This window comes from Saccopteryx leptura, chromosome 1, assembly GCF_036850995.1.
Source record: "Saccopteryx leptura isolate mSacLep1 chromosome 1, mSacLep1_pri_phased_curated, whole genome shotgun sequence".
Lineage (NCBI taxonomy): Eukaryota > Metazoa > Chordata > Mammalia > Chiroptera > Emballonuridae > Saccopteryx > Saccopteryx leptura.
In genome coordinates, this window is record NC_089503.1 from 251895717 (window position 1) to 251915235 (window position 19519).

The 19519-nt window shown below is 52.6% G+C and overlaps 2 protein-coding genes across 4 annotated transcripts; both read left to right on the forward strand.

Moving 5' to 3' along the window:
• The first annotated feature begins 423 nt into the window (after positions 1–423).
• Positions 424–5039, forward strand: S1PR5 (sphingosine-1-phosphate receptor 5). The gene is made up of 2 exons (XM_066361019.1): positions 424–440; positions 1820–5039. Exon 2 carries the CDS (start codon positions 1838–1840, stop codon positions 3023–3025), a length of 1188 nt encoding a protein of 395 aa, XP_066217116.1. The 5' UTR covers positions 424–440; positions 1820–1837; the 3' UTR covers positions 3026–5039.
• A 4523-nt stretch (positions 5040–9562) lies between these two features.
• Positions 9563–18380, forward strand: KEAP1 (kelch like ECH associated protein 1). 3 transcript variants are annotated; one of them, XM_066346470.1, is made up of 7 exons: positions 9745–10050; positions 10363–10460; positions 12111–12796; positions 14917–15602; positions 16842–17047; positions 17327–17503; positions 17667–18380. In XM_066346470.1, the coding sequence occupies exons 3-7, from the start codon at positions 12158–12160 to the stop codon at positions 17831–17833; spliced, it is 1875 nt and encodes a 624-aa protein (XP_066202567.1). In that variant the 5' UTR covers positions 9745–10050; positions 10363–10460; positions 12111–12157; the 3' UTR covers positions 17834–18380. The 3 variants fall into 3 exon arrangements, with proteins under 3 accessions (XP_066202584.1, XP_066202567.1, XP_066202577.1); XM_066346487.1 differs by lacking the exons at positions 9745–10050; positions 10363–10460 and adding an exon at positions 9563–9715; XM_066346480.1 differs by lacking the exon at positions 10363–10460.
• The last annotated feature ends 1139 nt before the right edge of the window (positions 18381–19519 follow it).

The window sequence follows — 19519 nt, forward strand, 5'->3', positions numbered from 1 at the left end:
ATGGGGAGGGACCAGTGCCCAGGAGCCCAAGGAAAAATGGGACCCCTCTGCTGGGGAGGGGGTGGGAGGAGAGGCTCAGGTTACTGCCGCCCTTGCTGAGAATCCTTCCCTTCCCGGGTCTCCGGGTTCTCCCACCACGACCAAGCGTCCCTGGGAAGGCAGCCCAGGTCCAGAGGGAGCAGCCGAGGGCTCGCCGGTGCCAGCCGCCGCCGGGGCGTACTCCGGTGACGCGGCGGGTGGCACAGGCTGGCAGCCACGGGCTGGGTGTCGGAGCCCAAGGGGCGGGGCAAGTGCTTCCCACGACCGGAGCTCGGCTTTGTGGGACCGCTCCCCACGCCCACCCCCGCCTGCCAGTTTCAGTCCCGCCCCCACCTCGAGCTGCACCGGATCTCTGGGCTCCAGGCTGCGCGACTGCAGGGGACACACCACCAGGGCGCAGGGTGAGTGCACAACAGTGGGTCCTTGGGACGCGCGAGGCTCAGTCTCACCTGGCCTGTACCCCGGTGCCGATGCTTGGGGTTCCCGGGCTTTTCCCGGAGGCCTCCAGGGAGGAGAAAGCTGGAGACTCCGGAATGGATGCCTGTGCGGGCTGGGGGTGGGGGCGCCTGGCATCTTCTGGCCTCACCCTCTCCGAGCCACTCCACTGCAAGTTTTGATACCTTAGTACTGCTACCAGGCCAGCCACGTCAGGCGGGAGGTGCAGAGGCTGTGAGTCAGTTTGCAGGGTCCCCGTCAGAGTGAGTGCAACCCGTGTCTGCCTGTATTTGATCTCCTCCTCCCCCCAGCGTGGCTCACACTCTGTGAGTCTGTATTTGTGTCTGGTTCCCTGTGCGCAACTGAAGCTGTCTGGCATGCATTAGTTCCCGCCAAATCCAAATAAGTCCGTTCCCCTCACCAGACCTTAGTTTTCTCATCTGTTAAGTGGGAGCTCAACGATTTGTGTAACCGTTTCTGCGTGGCTGTGTTTGTGTGGAAGCATGAAAACTTTGTGGCTGCTTTCTGCGAGGCACTCCTTTTCAGCCTCAGTTTCCTCGTCTGTAAATGGCACTAAAGGGAGAGTTGTCCAAGGGATTAAAGGGCGCAGTTGCAAGGGAAGTATTATTATACCTTAATGATATGTGTGCCCCTTTGTGCGATGTGGATTCTGTCTGTTGCCCTCGGCTCTGCCTCTGTGAAATGAGCAGATAGGTTCAGCTTTTTCATGCTGTTTTGCAGTGGATGAAGGGATTTTGGCAGGAAAAAGTTCTGTGTGCAGCAAGACATGTAGATTGTGGGGCTCAGAGTGCCAGGCTGGGTGTGAATAGAAGTTGTGAAATTGTGGCCTATGCGAATGGGTGTGAGACTCTGTCTGCATGTGGCTGAATTTGTGTTGCTGTATGTCTCTGCCTGTGCTGCTCTGTCCATGAGTGAATGTATTTTCATGTTTTCCTGATGGAGTCTGACTGTATCTTTGTCCTAGTTTGCATCGGTGTGTACATGTCCTTGTCGGCATCTCACTGTATTTGTGTGCCCCTTTCTGTGTGTGTCTGTATTTGTGTGCGTTCTGTTTATGGTTGAATATGCCTCTGGATATTCCTGCTTGTGTGTGTTATGAGTAGCCCTCAGAAACTGTGGGACTGTGTCACTCTCCCCTAATATTATTTCTGTGTTACCCTGTCTCCATGGCCAACCCCCTTCCATTCCAAATTCCCCCTGCGTCCCTGTGTACCTGAGGGGTGGAGGGCAGTGGTTAGGGCCCCTTCCAGTGCTGCAAGGCCCGCCTCCGCAGGCTGTGAAGATGGTGCATACCAAGCTTGACAATACATCGGCCTCTCCGCAGCCTTGGAGCAGGTGGTCCATGGAGCCGGGACTGCTGCGGCCAGCGCCTGTAAGCGAGGTCATCGTTCTGCATTACAACTACACAGGTAAGCTCCGCGGTGCCCGATACCAGCCAGGCGCGGGGCTGCGCGCCGACGCCGTCGTGTGCCTGGCCGTGTGCGCGCTCATCGTGCTGGAGAACTTGGCGGTGCTATTTGTGCTCGGACGCCACCCACGCTTCCATGCGCCCATGTTCCTGCTCCTGGGTAGCCTCACATTGTCGGACCTACTGTCAGGCGCTGCCTATGCTGCCAACATCCTGCTGTCGGGGCCGCTCACGCTAAGACTGTCTCCCACGCTCTGGTTCGCGCGAGAAGGTGGCGTCTTTGTGGCGCTAGCGGCATCCGTCTTGAGCCTCCTGGCCATCGCACTGGAGCGCCACCTCACGATGGCGCGTCGGGGACCCGCGCCCGCAGCCCGTCGGGGGCGCACGCTGGCGTTGGCGGCCGCTGCCTGGGGTCTGTCGCTACTTCTCGGGTTACTGCCCGCTTTGGGATGGAATTGCCTGGGCCGCCTGGAAGCCTGCTCCACCATCTTACCGCTCTATGCCAAGGCCTATGTGCTCTTCTGCGTGCTCGCCTTCCTCTGCATCCTGGCGGCCATCTGTGCGCTCTACGCGCGTATCTACTGCCAAGTGCGCGCTAACGCGCGGCGCCTGCGGGAGCGTCCCGGGGCTGCTGGGGGCGCCTCTAGCCGGGCGCGACGTACGCCGCGCTCCCTGGCTCTGTTGCGCACTCTCAGCATAGTACTTCTGGCCTTTGTGGCGTGTTGGGGTCCCCTCTTCCTGCTGCTCTTGTTCGACGTGGCGTGTCCGGCGCGCGCCTGCCCAGTGCTCCTGCACGCCGACCCTTTCCTGGGTCTGGCCATGGCCAACTCTCTTCTGAACCCCATCATCTACACGCTCACCAACCGCGACCTGCGCCACGCGCTCTTGCGTCTCGTCTGCTGTGGCCGCCATCCCTGTGGCCGAGGTCCGGGATCCTCCCGGCGATCCGGTAGCGCCGCTGGGGCTTCAGACGGCCTGCACCGCTGGCTGCCCCCAGACCTGGATGGCAGCTTCAGCCGCTCCGAGCGCTCGTCTCCCCAGAGGGACGGGCTGGATATCAGCGGCTCCATTGGCCCACCCACAGTCGCAGGGACCTTGGTACACGCACCAGCCGCAGACTGACTTTCTCTGGCCAGACATTGCCCTTCCTAAGAGCTATTTTGCAGACTTTTTCTTTTTAAGTATGGAATTTATAGGAAAACCAGCTGAAGATGTTGGAGAGAGAAGAGGCACAGGGAAAAGTCTTTTACCGACGCTAAACTCCATAACAGTGAATAGACAAAGACCACTGCTCTTGTGGAATTGACGTTCTGGTGGGGACACAGGAGATAATGGAGTAAAGAAATAATGAAGATAGTTCCAGTGACAATACAGAGATGCAGTGGTGGTCAGAAGAGGCCTCTCTGCCAAAGTGGAGACACGTGATGTGAACTAACGTTATTGTCCTGGGAACACCCAAAGTAAGAGCATTTCCTGTGAAGGAACAGCAGGTACAAAGACCCTGAATCTGGAAAGTGTCTTTGTGTTCTATGAAAAGCGAGGATCCAAGTGTGGCTGGAGCTGTGGTAGAGGCGAGACTGGGAAGAAACAAAGCCAGGGAGACGGCTCTATCATTCAGAGCCTTGTGGGCTCGGGCTCGGGGGAGGACTTGACTTTTGTTCTGAGGTGGGAGCCATGGAGGGTTCTAGGTAAAGGAAGGGCCTGACTTTATTCAGGTGTTCACAGACCTCTGTGTGAGGGATAGGTGGTAACTAGAAAAACAAGGTGTAGGTGACTGCACTGGCCTAGGGGAGCAATGATGGGGACTCAGACCATGTGGATTCTGGATCGGTTTTGGAAACAGCAGACATAATTACTGAGGAATTGAGTGTGGGAGTGAGAAAGGAGTTAAAGACAGCTCTCTAGTTTAGAGGAGAGGACACCAAAGACAGGGCACCCTACAATTTGACTCTGGGAGATTCAGCCAATTCTTAGCCAAAACAAGATTTGAGTGTGGTATCAGAGCCTTCATAAACAAATACAAATAAAATAATAAGAACAATTAGAACTAATTGTGCCTGGCTAGTTGTCCCACAGTAGTAGGCCCAGGACACATCTTTTACTCACCCTTACTGAAACCTTGCAAGGTGGGTTTCCTCACCCCCATTTCACAGGTTAGGGAACTCTGAGCAGTGAGTACCTTGCCCAGTGGCTGTAGACTCCCAGGGCTGCAGAAGCTCAGGCCTGGTATCTGGCTCCTCCGGAAGGGTCTGCATTCTCGTCCAGGGGCAATACCAGGGCCCCGTTTGTGCCCATAAAAGGCTCCAGATGTGCCAGCCACAGACCCTGGCTGTACCCAGGTGCATTCCTGACCCCTGTGAGGTAGAACCAGCTTGGGGGATTTAGGGCTCAGACTGTGGACACGCCTCCTGCCAGGAGACAGCAAAACTGCAGGCAGCTGGATAGAGTGTATTTTGGGGGCACTGACCAAACTTTTGGGGGCCTAAGTCTCTGCCAGCCACACTCAAACCATCCCAACAGATCACAGACATAGGAAATGAACCTATTTTTTGGAACACAACCAACTTAAGCCTGGGGTCACAGTACCAAGCCACTCCCAGGACTGGACGCAATTCCCTAACCAGCCTTGCATCCCTAACCCCAGGCTCCTTTAATCTTCCAAGAGAGTCTGAAGCTCTCACCATTGTTTAATGACATGATGGTAGATTTAGTCACTTGTTCATTTTTTTTTTAAGTTAGAGGAGGGGAGAGAGTGAGACAGACTCCCATATGAGCCCTGACCAGGATCCACCCGGCAATTCCAACAAGCTACCCTCAGTGCCTGAGGCTAATGCTCAGACCAACCGAGCCACTGGCTTCGAGAGAGGAAGAGAGAGTGAAGGGGGTGAGGGAAGGAAAGAGAAGCAGACGGTCACCTCTTATGTGTACCCCGATCTGGGATCAAACAGGGACATCTGTACATCAGGCCAATTATTTATTCACTGCACCAACTGACCAGGCCCACTTGTTCAAATTTTGCAAAATTCAAAAAAGCACTAATTACCCTTCTTGGACATGCTCACTGTGGGGATTCCTGAGAAACTTCCACAGCTATTCTCTTAATAAATGAGCTGAAATGTAAATACTACATTTTTCTCTTTTTACACAATTTTAGCACTGCTCTGCATCTTGCTTTGTTCACTCAATAATGTATCTTAGAAATGCTTACCCATCTACAAATTTTGTATTGTCTGGCTGCCTTACTCTGCTCAGACTGCTATAACAGTCACTATAGCCTGGGTGGCTGAGACAATAGTAATTTATTTCTTACGGTTGGAGGCTGGAAGTGCAAGATGAAGATGTCAGCATGACTGGATGCTGGTGAGGACTCTTCCTGGCTGGCAGATAGTCACCTTCTGGCTGTGTGCTCTCATGGTGTAGAGAATTTGAGATACTCTGGTGTATTTTCCTATAAGGGCACTAATCCCCTCATGGGGCCCCTACATTCATGACCTCATCTAAACCTAATCAATTCAGTCCATAGCATTTTTTTGTGTGTGTATGACAGAGACAGAGAGGGAGACAGAGAGAGGGACAGATAGGGACAGACAGGAAGAGAGAGAGATGAGAAGTATCAATTCTTTTTTTTTAAAGATTTTATTTATTCATTATAGAGAGGGGAGAGAGAGAGAGAGAGAGAGAAGGGGGGAGGAGCAGGAAGTATCAACTCCCATATGTGCCTTGACCAGGCAAGCCCAGGGTTCTTTTTTTGTTTGTTTGTTTTTAAATTTTATTTATTTATTATTTTTTTACAGAGACAGAGAGTGAGTCAGAGAGGGATAGACAGGGACAAACAGACAGGAACGGAGAGAGATGAGAAGCATTAATCATTAGTTTTTCTTTCTTTTTTTTTTTTTAAAGACTTTATTTATTCAATTTTCAAAGAGGAGAGAGAGAGAAGGAGGAGGAACAGGAAGCATCAACTTCCCATATATGCCTTGACCAGGCAAGTCCAGGGTTTTTTTTTTGTTTTGTTTTTTTGTATTTTTCTGAAGCTGGAAACGGGGAGAGACAGTCAGACAGACTCCCGCATGCTCCCGACCAGGATCCACCCGGCACGCCCACCAGGGGCGAAGCTCTGCCCACCAGGGGGCAATGCTCTGCCCTTCCGGGGGGTCGCTCTGCTGCGACCAGAGCCACTCTAGCGCCTGGGGCAGAGGCCAAGGAGCCATCCTCAGCACCCGGGCCATCTTTGCTCCAATGGAGCCTTGGCTGCGGGAGGGGAAGAGAGAGACAGAGAGGAAGGGGGGGGGTGGAGAAGCAAATGGGCGCTTCTCCTATGTGCCCTGGCCGGGAATCAAACCCGGGTCCCCCGCACGCCAGGCCTACGCTCTACCGCTGAGCCAACCGGCCAGGGCCCAAGTCCAGGGTTTTGAACTGGCGACCTCAGTGTTCCAGATTGATGCTTTATCCCACTGTGCCACCACAGGTCAGGCATCATTAGTTTTTCATTGCGTGTTGCAACACCTTAGTTGTTCATTGATTGCTTTCTCATATGTGCCTTGACCGCGGGCCTTCAGCAGACCGAGTAACCCCTTGCTGGAGCCAGCGACCTTGGGTCCAAGCTGGTAGGCTTTTGCTCAAACCAGATGAGCCCGCGCTCAAGCTGGCGACCTCGGGGTCTCAAACCTGGGTCCTCTGCATCCCAGTCCGACTCTCTATCCACTGCGCCACCGCCTGGTCAGGCAAGCCCAGGGTTTTGAACCGGAACCTCAGCGTTTCCACGTTGACGCTTTATCCACTGTGCCACCACAGGTCAGGCGAGAAGCATCAATTCTTCATTGCTGCACCTTAGTTATTCATTGACTGCTTTCTCATATGTGCCTTGACCAGGGGCTACAGCAGAGAGAGTGAATCCTTGCTCTAGCCAGCGACCTTGGGCTCAAGCCAGCGACCCTGCACTCAAGCTGGTGAGCCTGCGGTCAAGCCAGTGAACTTGGGGTTTTGAACCTGGATCTTCTGCATACTAGTTCAATGCTCTATTCACTGTATCACTGTCTGGTCAGGCCATAGGAATTTTTAAAATGTTTATTTTATTGATTTTAGAGATAGAGGAAGAGGGAGAGAGAGACAGGAACATTATCTGTTCCTGTATGGGCTCTGACCAGGGACGGAATGTTAACCTCTGCTTTTCCCGACGATGCTCTAACCACTCGAGCTATCTGGCCAGGGCTATAGTACTTGTTCTTTAACAAAAAAAAAAAAAAAAAAGAGAGAGAGAGTGAGAGAGAGAGAGAGAGAACATTTATTTATTTATTTGTATTTTTCTGAAGCTGGAAACAGGGAGAGACAGTCAGACAGACTCCCGCATGTGCCCGACCGACCGGGATCCACCCGGCACGCCCACCAGGGGGTGACGCTCTGCCCACCAGGGGGCGATGCTCTGCCCCTCTGGGGCGTCGCTCTGTCACGACCAGAGCCACTCTAGAGCCTGGGGCAGAAGCAGAGGCCAAGGAGCCATCCCCAGCTCCCAGGCCATCTTTGCTCCAATGGAGCCTTGGCTGCGGGAGGGGAAGAGAGAGACAGAGAGGAAGGAGAGGGGGAAGGGTGGAGAAGCAGATGGGCGCTTCTCCTATGTGCCCTGGCCGGGAATCGAACCCGGGACTTCTGCATGCCAGGCCGACGCTCTACCACTGAGCCAACCGGCCAGGGCGAGAGAGAGAACATTTAAATTTATTGAGGCCACCTGACCAGTGGTGGCTCAGTGGATAGAGCATTGACCTGGGATGCTGAGGTCCCAGGTTTGAAACCTCCGAGGTCATTGACTTCAGCATGGGATCATCGACATGGTTGCTGGCTTGAGCAAGAGGTCGCTGGCTTGAGCAAGAGGTCATTGGCTCAGCTGAAGCACCCCCTCCCACCTTTCATCAAGTCATGTATGAGAAGCAATCAATGTACAACTATAAAGTGCTACAACTACGAGTTACTTCTCATCTCCCTCCCTCCCTCTCTATGTCTCACAAAAAAATAAAATAAAATAAAATAAAATAAAAATAATATATATGTGGCCTGACCAGGCAGAGGCGCAGTGGATAGAGCGTCGGACTGGGATGCGGAAGGACCCAGGTTTGAGACCCTGAGGTCTCCAGCTTGAGCGCTAGCTCATCTGGTTTGAGCAAAAGCTCACCAGCTTGGACCCAAGGTCGCTGGCTCGAGCAAGGGGTTCCTCAGTCTGCTGAAGGCCTGCGGTCAAGGCACATATGAGAAAGCAATCAATGAACAACTCTGGAGTCCTCACAAAAAACTGATGATTGATGCTTCTCATCTCTCTCCGTTCCTGTCTGTCTGTCCCTATCTATCTTTCTCTCTGTCTCTGTTAAAAATAAATAAATAGCCCTGGCCTGTTGGCTCAGTGGTAGAGCATCGGCCTGGCGTGCAGAAGTCCAGGGTTCGATTCCCGGCCAGGGCACACAGGAGAAGCGCCCATCTGCTTCTCCACCCCTCCCCCTCTCCTTCCTCTCTGTCTCTCTCTTCCCCTCCCGCAGCCGAGGCTCCACTGGAGCAAAGATGGCCCGGGCGCTGGGGATGGCTCCTTGGCCTCTGCTTCTGCCCCAGGCGCTAGAGTGGCTCTGGTCGCAACAGAGCAACGGCCGGAGGGGCAGAGCATCGCCCCCTGGTGGGCAGAGCGTCGCCCCCTGGTGGGCGTGCCAGGTGGATCCCGGTCGGGCAAATGCGGGAGTCTGACTGTCTCTCCTCGTTTCCGGCTTCAGAAAAATACAGAAAAATAAATAAATAATTAAATAAATAAACTGTCTTTAAAAATATATAAAAAAAATAATATATATGTGTAAATGTTCATACAGCAAATGTTTTGCTCCTTTTCACTGACTGCATAGTATTTCCCAGCATGGACGTGCCACTATTTTTTACACTGGGATTCTGCAGAGGGACATATGAATCCTTTGCCTTTATGACAATGTACACGTCGTGTACATACACACTCCTGCATGTGTGTGAGTGTACCTTGGATAAATCTCTACAGGTGGCACTGCTGGGTCACAGGGCTTGTAGGTTTGATTTTGAAGTGTAAGAGTTGACTTCTACGAGACGCGAATTTTCCCCCACAGCCTTGGCCACTACCTGTATTTTCCGGGTATGCTATAGCGCCCCCCCTCTGGAGCAGTCCAGAACCGCAGACTCACACAACTGGAAAAGAGGTGGGAGGGGTGATCCCACCCCATTTTCAGCGCGAGTTTAATACCAGACCTCGAGCAAGGACGTTGAATCCTCCAAATTCATTCTGGAGACTGGCGGTATCCTTTCTTAAACCAGCATCTGTTCAGACAAGCGTTCCCATTATTGTCTTAGTTTTATATAAAAAATAACAAATCCATTTATTTAAACGTTAATTTTATATCACAAACAGCATAAACGGCAAATCAGTATCCCTTGCCACGAAAAATAGCAATCGTTAACATCTATTGGGCGCTAGCATTAGTATTTAGTGCTCCCGGTAACGTAGCAGGCAGATGCTAGCGTTATTATCACTTCACAGGGAGGAAACTGAAGCATGGAGAGGTTAAGCTACAAGCCCACCCGCACAGAGCTAGAGGGTGGCAGAGCTGGCGTTTGAAATACTGCAGGCGAGTTCCACGTGCCTCTATCCCAGTAGATAGATATCATATTTCTAGTTGGACACTATGACGGATGGACCATGAGGCCTGCGTTAAAGGGGGAAGAGCAAGTGGTGGAGAGCAGTCCCGCGCTGAGACCACGCAATAGGACGGATGGAAGGGACAATGGAAAGGGGTAACGGGCCGAGCCCTCCTGGAGGTGCGCCCTCGCCCGACGCCCTGCGCCTCGCCCAAGGGCCCCGGGCACCTGCGGGAAGGGCGGGGAATCTCGGCTCCTTCTCCGCCGCGCCCTCTCCCCGCCTCCTTCCCGGGCGTCCCCAGGCTGCCCCCCATCCGACAGCCGCGATCCCGAGCCGAGGTGCCCGACAGCGGAGGCGCCCGAGGGTCCCTGACAGAGAAGGTTAGGCAGGGGCCGTCCCGGGCCCAGCCGCGGCCCCTCGGCGCGCGGGCCTCACCACCTTGCCCGGAGCCTCCGTCCTGTCCCGGGCAGCCCCGCCCCGCGGCCAGAGCTAGCGAGGTTACACAGGGGCCAAGGTGAGCGCGCCGGCGGCGGCGACAGGAGGGGTGTTCAACGATGCCGGGAGCTCGCAGGGGCGCTCCGGGCCTCGCACCCGGACTTCTAATTTCCTCGGCGCTGACCACGCGGCTAGGTGCGCCTAGCGCTACGGTCCCTGACCCCGCCCGGTAGCGATGACCAACGCTACGATCGCTACTCTGGGGTTTCTCAGCTTGGCAACAGCTGCGGGACGGGGGAGGTGGGAGAGGCTCTTGTGCCAACCCAGCCACCGGAGGCCGGGGGCTGCGGGGACTTTTATTCTGACACAGCTGCCACCGGGCTCTGCTTAGTCATAGTGACCGCGCGCTTCGCGCCTCCCCCCGCGCGCAGCGATGGAGGCGCCCGGGCCTGGGCGACGGAGGCGGAGCCCGAGCGTGGCCATGGCGGGGTGAGTGAGTGGTCTGCTCCCGGGCTGCGGGCACGCCGGGCCGGGAGCGCTCCTGCGGCCTTGCCGGGGGCCAGGGACGCTGCCCCACTGGCCCGGCCTCCTTGGGGTCTCCGCGACCCGCGGAAGGCTAAGATAGCGCGGCTCGAGTCCTATCCTTTTGTTGGACGGTGCAACTCGCGGGGTGGCCCAGGAGCGACGCAATTAGGATGCGAGGCCCGGGGAGCGCCACTCAGACGGAGGCCCGGGGACCCCGGGGCGATGAGGGGTTCGATCTGCGTCTTGGGGTTGGCAGTCAAGAAGCCCCGGTGGGATCACTTCCTCCCTTCTCTAGGCCTTGATGGCAGCTTAGGCGGGGCATGCGCAGTCCCCTACCTAGCGCTTTTTATGTGCCCAGAGCCCAGGGGACACCGCTGACAGACTGGCTAAGGACTGAGAGACAGGCCTGGGGCATTGGCGGGGGGAGCAGCGGCCTGGGCTGGGTGGAGAAGGGTGCTCTGGTAGGCACTGTGGAGTGGGCAGTCAGCCAGCCACACGCTTTACTAACCCCTGCGCAGTGCCAGGTCCTAGGCTGGACGTGGGGGAGGCACATGAGAGGATGGGTATAACCCTGACCTATACAGTGCTCCCTGCCCCTCTGAAGCACTGGGACTGAGGGTCAGAAGGATGGGTCACCCCTCAACAAGCAAGCAAAGATGCTTATTTCAGTTCCTGATAAGTGCAATGATGGAAAATAAACCTAAGAGGTGACTCTGAGGAGCTCCAGAAAGATAAGATGGAGAACCCTGGGAGCCTCTTGCAGGTCCCCCACCTGCTTTCCCAGCAGGACTTTTCAAAACACAACTTATGCGCCAGTTTTCCAGACTCCACAGGTTTCATGAAAACCCTCCTTTCTGTAGTCATTATCTGTCATTACACGCCTCCCTGGTTCTCCAGATTTCCACACTCATTCTGCCTTTGAGCCTTTGCATTTGCTGTCCCCTCTGCAGGGAAAACTAACTCTCACTCCCACCCCGTTTCATATGTTCATTCTTCTTGTCTCAGCTCCAACAGAGGCCTGGACTACCTCATTTAAAGTAACTATTCCCAAGTCACTCTGTCACAATGTTGTTGTCATTTTCTTCATGACACAAATTTCTACTCAATTCTTGTTTGTTTTATCCATGACCATTCCTTCCCCACGTGTCAACTCCAGCACAGTATATGTCTGTCTTGGTCACTGCTGTGTCCCTGGTGCCTAGTACAGTGCCTGGCACACAGTAGCTGCTCAATAAATGTTGGTGAGGTAAATGAAAGAGTGAGCTGAACATGCTCTAGGAAGGGAAGGGCCATCAAACCACTGGAACAGAGTGAACGAAGGGAAGAGTGAACATGTGTTGACTCTGGAGGGCTTTGCAGGTCATTGATGAGTTTGGTTTTACTCTTCGTGCTATAGGGAGTTGTGGGGGGATTCTGAGCAAGGGAGGGACATTACTGTCATGTTTTAATATGGACCCTTGAAGGGCTGGCAAGGCTGTGGGACATTTAGCAAGCACAAATGGAATCTGCTTCACCTGGGCTTGGCAAGGAAAACTGGTCTAGGCGTCACTTTATCTTTAAAAAGGAGGCCCGGCCCCAGGCCTTGCCCCCAGCCCTGTGCTCTCCCTCCTCCAGGCCCCTGAGTGTCAGTGGTGGTGTTGTCCCTTGTCACCTGGAACCCCATGCAGCTGGAACCCAGGCCTAGTGGGGCTGGGGCCCGCACCCGATTCCTGCCCCTGAGATCACAGCGCCCTGAGGGTGCAGGGGATACAGTGATGTACGCCTCCACCGAGTGCAAGGCTGAGGTGACACCCTCCCAGCATGGCAACCGCACCTTCAGTTACACGCTGGAGGATCATACCAAGCAGGCCTTTGGAATCATGAATGAGCTGCGGCTCAGCCAGCAGCTGTGTGATGTCACGCTGCAGGTCAAGTACCAGGATGCGCCAGCCGTACAGTTCATGGCTCACAAGGTGGTTCTGGCCTCATCCAGCCCTGTCTTCAAGGCCATGTTCACCAATGGGCTGCGGGAGCAGGGCATGGAGGTGGTGTCCATCGAGGGCATTCACCCCAAGGTCATGGAGCGTCTCATTGAGTTCGCCTACACAGCCTCCATCTCTATGGGTGAGAAGTGTGTACTCCATGTCATGAATGGTGCTGTCATGTACCAGATCGACAGCGTCGTCCGTGCCTGCAGCGACTTCCTTGTGCAGCAGCTGGACCCTAGCAATGCCATCGGCATTGCCAACTTCGCTGAGCAGATCGGCTGTGCCGAGCTGCACCAGCGTGCCCGCGAGTACATCTACATGCACTTTGGGGAGGTAAGTGAGGGAGGGACCTGGAGCAAGCCTTGGGGGCAGTGTTAGAATGACGAGGGAAATGGGTACTTATCACCATCTCCCTTGTGATATGAGGGTGAAGGCAAAGGACTGGCAAAAAGTGGAGCTCTGAGCTTCTAGTTTACAAATCGAGGGCAACTCTGGGAAACAGATGAGGCGAGTGAGACGTTCATGGATATCTTGGACTCTGGTTTCTCTGGCGTACAGGGTGGAGACAGGGTGCAGCAAATATGATAGAAGCTCATCCCTGGGGTGTGTAGAGCAGAGCCCGACATTTCAGTCAGTCAGCAAATATTTATTGAACACCCGTGGCATACTGCTGACTGCAAATGTGACCCTTAGACATGTTTTCTTTGATCCACAGTGTCATCCTTACATTCTTGGTTTCGGGTTTTTTTTTGTTGTTTTGTATTTTTCTGAAGTTGGAAACGGTGAGGCAGTCAGACAGACTCCTGCATGTGCCCTACCGGGATCCACCCGGCATGCCCACCAGGGGGCGACGCTCTGCCCATCTGGGGCGTTGCTCTGTTGCAACCAGAGCCATTCTAGTGCCTGAGGCAGAGGCCATAGAGCCATCCTCAGTGCCTGGGCCAACTTTGCTCCAATGGAGCCTTGGCTGCGGGAGGGGAAGAGAGAGACAGAGAGGAAGGAGAGGGGGAGGGGTGGAGAAGCAGATGGGCGCTTCTCCTGTGTGCCCTGGCCGGGAATCAAACCCAGGACTCCTGCATGCCAGGTCGACGCTCTACCACTGAGCCAAACGGCCAGAGCCTGGTTTTGTTTTTAAGTGGAGGAAGTTGTGAACAGAAGAAATAAATGCTTGATGAGCCTTTGCTCTGGGCCAGCCTCTGTTCTAAGTGATTTCCATCCTTTAAATCACTGAATCTTCCTAACTATCCCAGAAGGAAGTATGCTTTGGAGGGCCTTCCTGGAAGTATTCAACATCCTCCTTCAGTGGCTGGGACCAGCTGGGATAGACACTAGTCTGGTCACCATTTCTCTTCTTCACTCTACACTCTACACTGGTAGGGCTGACCAGTTGTCCCGAGGAACTCTGGTATCAGTCCTAGGACTGATGGCTTCCAGAAAGGTGGTCTGTGAGCCGGGCTCTTCCACTGGCCTGCATGATGTTTGTTCGAAGGGATTGCATGGGCTTAGGGCACCAAAACAGTTGTAACTGGCTGATGTGGGGTCTAATTATATAGACCACTGCCTGACTAGGAAAAGTTGCCCAGAGCCCTGTATGCCCTAGGAGTAGCCCTATTATGGCTACTAATATAATCCCTTTACAGAGGAGGAAAACGAAGGTATGGAACATCTCAGATATTTGCCCAAAGCCATCCAGTTAGAAAGTAGTTAGCCAAAATTACAACTCAGGCTGCTTTCTAGCCTGCACTTTTTTCCCTAGAATATTCTATTGCTATTCCTTAATCCTTTTTAGTCAACCTGCCCTTTTGAGAAAATAATTTCATTAAAAAAAAAAAAAAAAAAGGCCCTGGTTCATTGGCTCAGTGGATAGAGCATCCTCCCGGCATGCGGATGTCCCCTTTTCCACCCCCAGTCAGGGCACACATGAGAAATGACCATTTGCTTCTCTTCCTCGCCCTCTACCCCTTCTCTCTCTCTTCCCTTCTCACAGCTAGTGGCTCGATTGGCTTGAGTGTCCGCCCTGGGCACTGAGGATAGCTCGGTTGATTCGAGCATTGGCCTGTTGGGGGTTGTTTGGGGAATCCCAGTCGGGCTGCATGCAGGATTCAGTCTCGCTATCTCCCCTCCTCTTGCTAAAAAAAAAAAAAAAAAAAAAAGAAAAAAGAAAAAAGAAAAAGTTAACATTCTTGTAGCTCAAACAAAAAGTGATACAAAAAGATACATGATATACTGTGTCTTTACCTGTTTACTTGAGTACTTATGTACTCCATGCCTGCCTGGCACATAGTATTAAATTATTTAATGCTGACGACCAATGAGGTTCATACTATTCAAATTCCCATATTACAGATGAAGAAACTGAGATTGTCAGAGGCAGGTTGAGTGACTTGTCTAAGATCATACTACCAGATGAATATTAAGGGGAGACACAGGAGTCACACTAATGCCCTCTGCAGGTGGCCAAGCAAGAGGAGTTTTTCAACCTGTCCCACTGTCAGCTGGTGACCCTCATCAGCCGAGATGATCTGAATGTGCGCTGCGAGTCTGAGGTCTTCCATGCCTGTATCAACTGGGTCAAGTACGACTGTGAGCAACGACGCTTCTACATACAGGCGCTACTGCGGGCTGTGCGCTGTCATTCGCTCACGCCCCACTTCCTGCAGATGCAGTTGCAGAAGTGCGAGATCTTGCAGTCGGACTCACGCTGTAAGGACTACCTGGTCAAGATCTTCCAGGAGCTCACCCTGCACAAGCCCACACAGGTGATGCCCTGCCGGGCACCCAAAGTGGGCCGGCTCATCTACACTGCTGGTGGCTACTTCCGCCAGTCACTCAGCTACCTGGAGGCTTACAATCCCAGTGATGGCACATGGCTCCGGTTGGCAGACCTGCAGGTACCTCGTAGTGGCCTGGCAGGCTGCGTGGTGGGCGGGCTGCTATATGCTGTGGGCGGCCGGAACAACTCGCCAGAGGGCAACACCGACTCCAGTGCCCTGGACTGCTACAACCCCATGACCAACCAGTGGTCACCATGTGCACCCATGAGCATGCCACGAAACCGAATCGGGGTTGGGGTCATCGATGGGCACATCTATGCTGTTGGTGGCTCCCATGGCTGCATTCACCACAACAGTGTGGAGAGGTGAGTGGCAGGGCCGGAAGGGGTGGGCTCAGAGGGTTCCATAGCCAACAGGACCCAAGCTATTGGCAGTTCATGAGTCCCCTATTGTTGAGTGCCTATCTCTGCACCCTGCTTTCAGGGAGTTAAAGCTAAACTCAGGAGATTTATGGTGGTAACTTTGGATGATGTGTCTGGGCCTGTGAACTGCTAACAGGGCCATTTCAAAACCAATACAGCTCCTTTGTGCAGATTTGGGAAAAGTTCCATTAGTTTGAAACTATTGCAATATTCTAATTTATTAAAACATAACCCTTCACTGTCATGTTCCCCCAAAATTGTAACAAACAGATGTAAGATGTCTGGTATGTGGAAAGTCCCCCCTTAGATGTGGTGCCCTTGTGCAGAACACAGCCTGTCCAGCTGTGTATAATGACCCTATGTTTAGAGGCCAAGCATTTTGGGCTTTTGACTTCTATGTATCCTCGTCCTTTGCCTTCTCTTCTTCCAGAACTGTGATTCAGGATATAGTTCTCACCTGGAGATCCTGTTAAATTCCCTGGCCCACTGCTGAAGATGCGAAGATCTGGCATTAGTGGGTGGGTTTGAGCAAGGCTGGGGAATGAGAATTTTAAACGAACATGTGGTCTGTGAATAGGATGATGGGATGATGCATCACCCTTAATAGGGCTCTTTTGAGAGAAAAAGGGACATTATTATTTACTCTAGGAGCACAGGCACAGGCATGAACTGGAATTGCCCAGGCCCACTTCTGAGATAACACTGAGAAAAACCATCCCATGAGGTAGCCTAGTTGTTAAAATTGAGGATCTGGTGTCCAAGAGGGCTGGGTTTGATCCTAGCTCCACTGCTTCTTTGGTGTCCCTGATGTACCATTTCACTCTTCTGTGTCTCCATCTTATCATTTTTGAAGAGGGGTAGACAATAATGAGGACCTCTTGCCCCCATCAGGCTGGGGCGTTAGTGAGATAACACACATAAGACTCAGCACAGGGTCTGGCAGTGGTATGATGAAGCCACCAGGGGCCAACAGATGTGTGTGTATGTGTCCTTGAGCACATGACAGCTGCTAACCTCTGTTTCCTTATCTGGAAAAGGAGCTACTGATAACTTGTACCTTGGAGAACAATTATGAGGATTAAAGAGCTAGTACGCAAAGAGCTAGCAGAATATTGGGCCTTAGTAAGTGTTCCTTGAGGGTCAGCTCTGATTGCCTTTGTCACTGTTGTTATGCCCTTGCAGGTATGAGCCAGAGCGGGATGAGTGGCACTTGGTGGCCCCAATGCTGACTCGAAGGATCGGGGTGGGAGTGGCTGTTCTCAACCGGCTGCTCTATGCTGTTGGGGGCTTTGACGGGACGAACCGCCTTAACTCAGCCGAGTGTTACTATCCAGAGAGAGATGAGTGGCGAATGATCACACCCATGAACACCATCCGAAGTGGGGCAGGTGGGTGGGGGCTGAAGGGAGGGGACCGTGGAGGAACACCCTGCCAGGACCCAAAGTGAAACTTGACCAGGCCTAGGTGAGGCCTCTTGTTTCCACCTTGAGTAATCCTGTGGAACACACAGGAAAGCTAGATTCTGACAGAATTCAAGCTCCTCTTTCCTGGCTTAGTTTCTTAAGTGTCCTTTGTAAGAGGGAGAAGAGGAGGGTCCCCCAAGGAGGTGGTGGCTGGGGCCCCAAGGCCAGGCCCCGGAGTCACCCCCACTTCATGGTGTGGTTTAGGAGTCTGTGTCCTGCACAACTGTATCTATGCTGCGGGGGGCTACGATGGTCAGGACCAGCTGAACAGTGTGGAGCGCTACAACGTGGAGACAGAAACGTGGACTTTCGTAGCGCCCATGAAGCATCGGCGAAGTGCCCTGGGGATTACTGTGCACCAGGGGAGAATCTACGTTCTTGGTGAGGCCCTGGGGCTGGGGACCTGGGTGGAAAGACTGATTAATTAGTCTCATCTTTGGGGAGCAGGCTCAAATCACAGTAGGAAGGCTTCTTGTGGTTTCTTCGTCCTCTTTCTTTCCCCTGCTCTTCGAGGCAGTGACCATCCACTCTGCTCTCCCTGCAGGAGGCTACGATGGTCACATGTTCCTAGACAGTGTGGAGTGTTATGACCCAGACACGGACACCTGGAGCGAGGTGACCTCCATGACATCTGGCCGGAGTGGGGTGGGCGTTGCTGTCACCATGGAGCCCTGCCGGAAGCAGATTGATCAGCAGAACTGTACCTGTTGAGCCACTTATCCTTGGGCAAAAAATGGTCCCATCAAGATTATTGTCATTTTTGTACAAAAACAGGAACAAAATAAAAGCAACAGAGCAAATGGCTGTCCTGAGGCTGGAATGCCTCAGTGTTAAAATGACTTCTCAAAAGAAAAGAAGACCAGAGTGGGAACCCATGAGCCCATTAGGATAGTTCCAGGACTGTCCAAGAGAGTGCCCGGGAGGGGTTACTAGAAGGGTGGGCTCTTGGAGGAGAAAACCCCACACCCACTACCCAAGACTAGGCCTGGAGCCCACACCAGTAGCCGCCACCCCCCTTTGGGGTGAAAGCAGGTGCTGAGGTCAGGCTGATTTTTGTTCCCTGTGTCTTTGTAATTGGTTCCTAGAGGCCTGGGAAGGAGCCAACTGAGGCCTTGGGGGTGAGACCCTTCTGGAGGTGTGGACCCCAGGATGGGCCTGTACATAGAAACCCCTGGATATCTTTGCCCTGACATTTTGTTGATAAGTAACCCTGTAACTTTCCAATGAAAATAAAGAACAAACTAACCAGTGTCTTCTACCTGGACTCTCAGCACGAGATCTCAAACCTGGGGACAAAAAAGACTCTTCTCCTGAAATGCACTCAAGTCTATGATTTAGGTCTTAGAATTGAAACCAGTTTGCTATCTCTACCCATCACCTATTGATATGTAGGGCATCTTTTTCCCAATTGGCAAGACACACAGGGCTCGCTTTGTCACTTTGGGCTGCTTTGAAGACAATGACCTAACTCTGACACATCTCCCTGGGCTACAAGAGGTTTATTTCATATGTGGGCACAATTTATATTATTTTTTAAAGAAATATATTTTCAAATGTTTATTTATTGATTTTAGAGAGAAAGTAAAGGGGGGGGGGAGAGAGAGAGAGAGATAGAAAAATCAATCTGTTCCTGTATGTGCCCTGACCAGGGACAAACCAGCAACCTCTGCTCTTCGGGACTATGCTCTAACCAACTGATCTGTCTGGCCAGGGCTGCACAATTTATAATCTAAAGCAAACTACCCCCAACATGCTTTTCACATTCGGTGAAAATCTACCTGGTCATTTTAGTGCACGTGGGTAACACAGACTGAGCCTTTTCTTTTACTGAAGTGTCTGATAAGTAAAAGGACAAAAGGGGTTCTTGGGAATATTCTTAGATGAAGGGCTTAATAGCCTGGTCTCTTCTGAACATTATGTGTGAAGACAGTATGTGATCTGAATCTTCTGCCAGTAAACTCTATTCATGGACAGCAGAGAAGAGAAAAATGAAGTATGGTCTCGACTACAGGGACACCACAGAGATGCTGTGGTTTGCTTCTAGACCACCAAAGTAAAGTGAGTCACAACAATTTTGCTGGTGGAGGATCTTGTCTTCAATTTGTAAAAAATGCAAACCAATGAAATGCAATAAAGGGAAGCACAATAAACAAGTTGTGCCTGTATTGGGGAATTTACAGGTTTTTCCAAGTACTAGCTTAGGAAGGGAACACTGATTCCTTCCCTTCCGAGGAAAACCTGGCACCTCCTCCCATCTCTGCAGCTTCACTCACTGAATTCACCTGAAGGCTACCTTAGTTGTGCCCTGGTTCTCCAGTCCTGGTCCAAGGGTTTCATGGAACAAGGAAATAAATCTATTCTGGTTACATTGAATGGATGAGGGAGGACTAGGAATTG

Bases quoted from the DNA above. Each gene is read 5' to 3' on its own strand.
- KEAP1 (XM_066346487.1), top strand. From the start codon at position 12,158: ATGCAGCTGGAACCCAGGCCTAGTGGGGCTGGGGCCCGCACCCGATTC. The intron at 17,048-17,326 runs GTGGGTGGGGGC...GGTGTGGTTTAG, and splicing joins CACCATCCGAAGTGGGGCAG to GAGTCTGTGTCCTGCACAAC. The intron at 17,504-17,666 runs GTGAGGCCCTGG...CTCTCCCTGCAG, and splicing joins GGGGAGAATCTACGTTCTTG to GAGGCTACGATGGTCACATG.
- S1PR5 (XM_066361019.1), top strand. From the start codon at position 1,838: ATGGAGCCGGGACTGCTGCGGCCAGCGCCTGTAAGCGAGGTCATCGTT.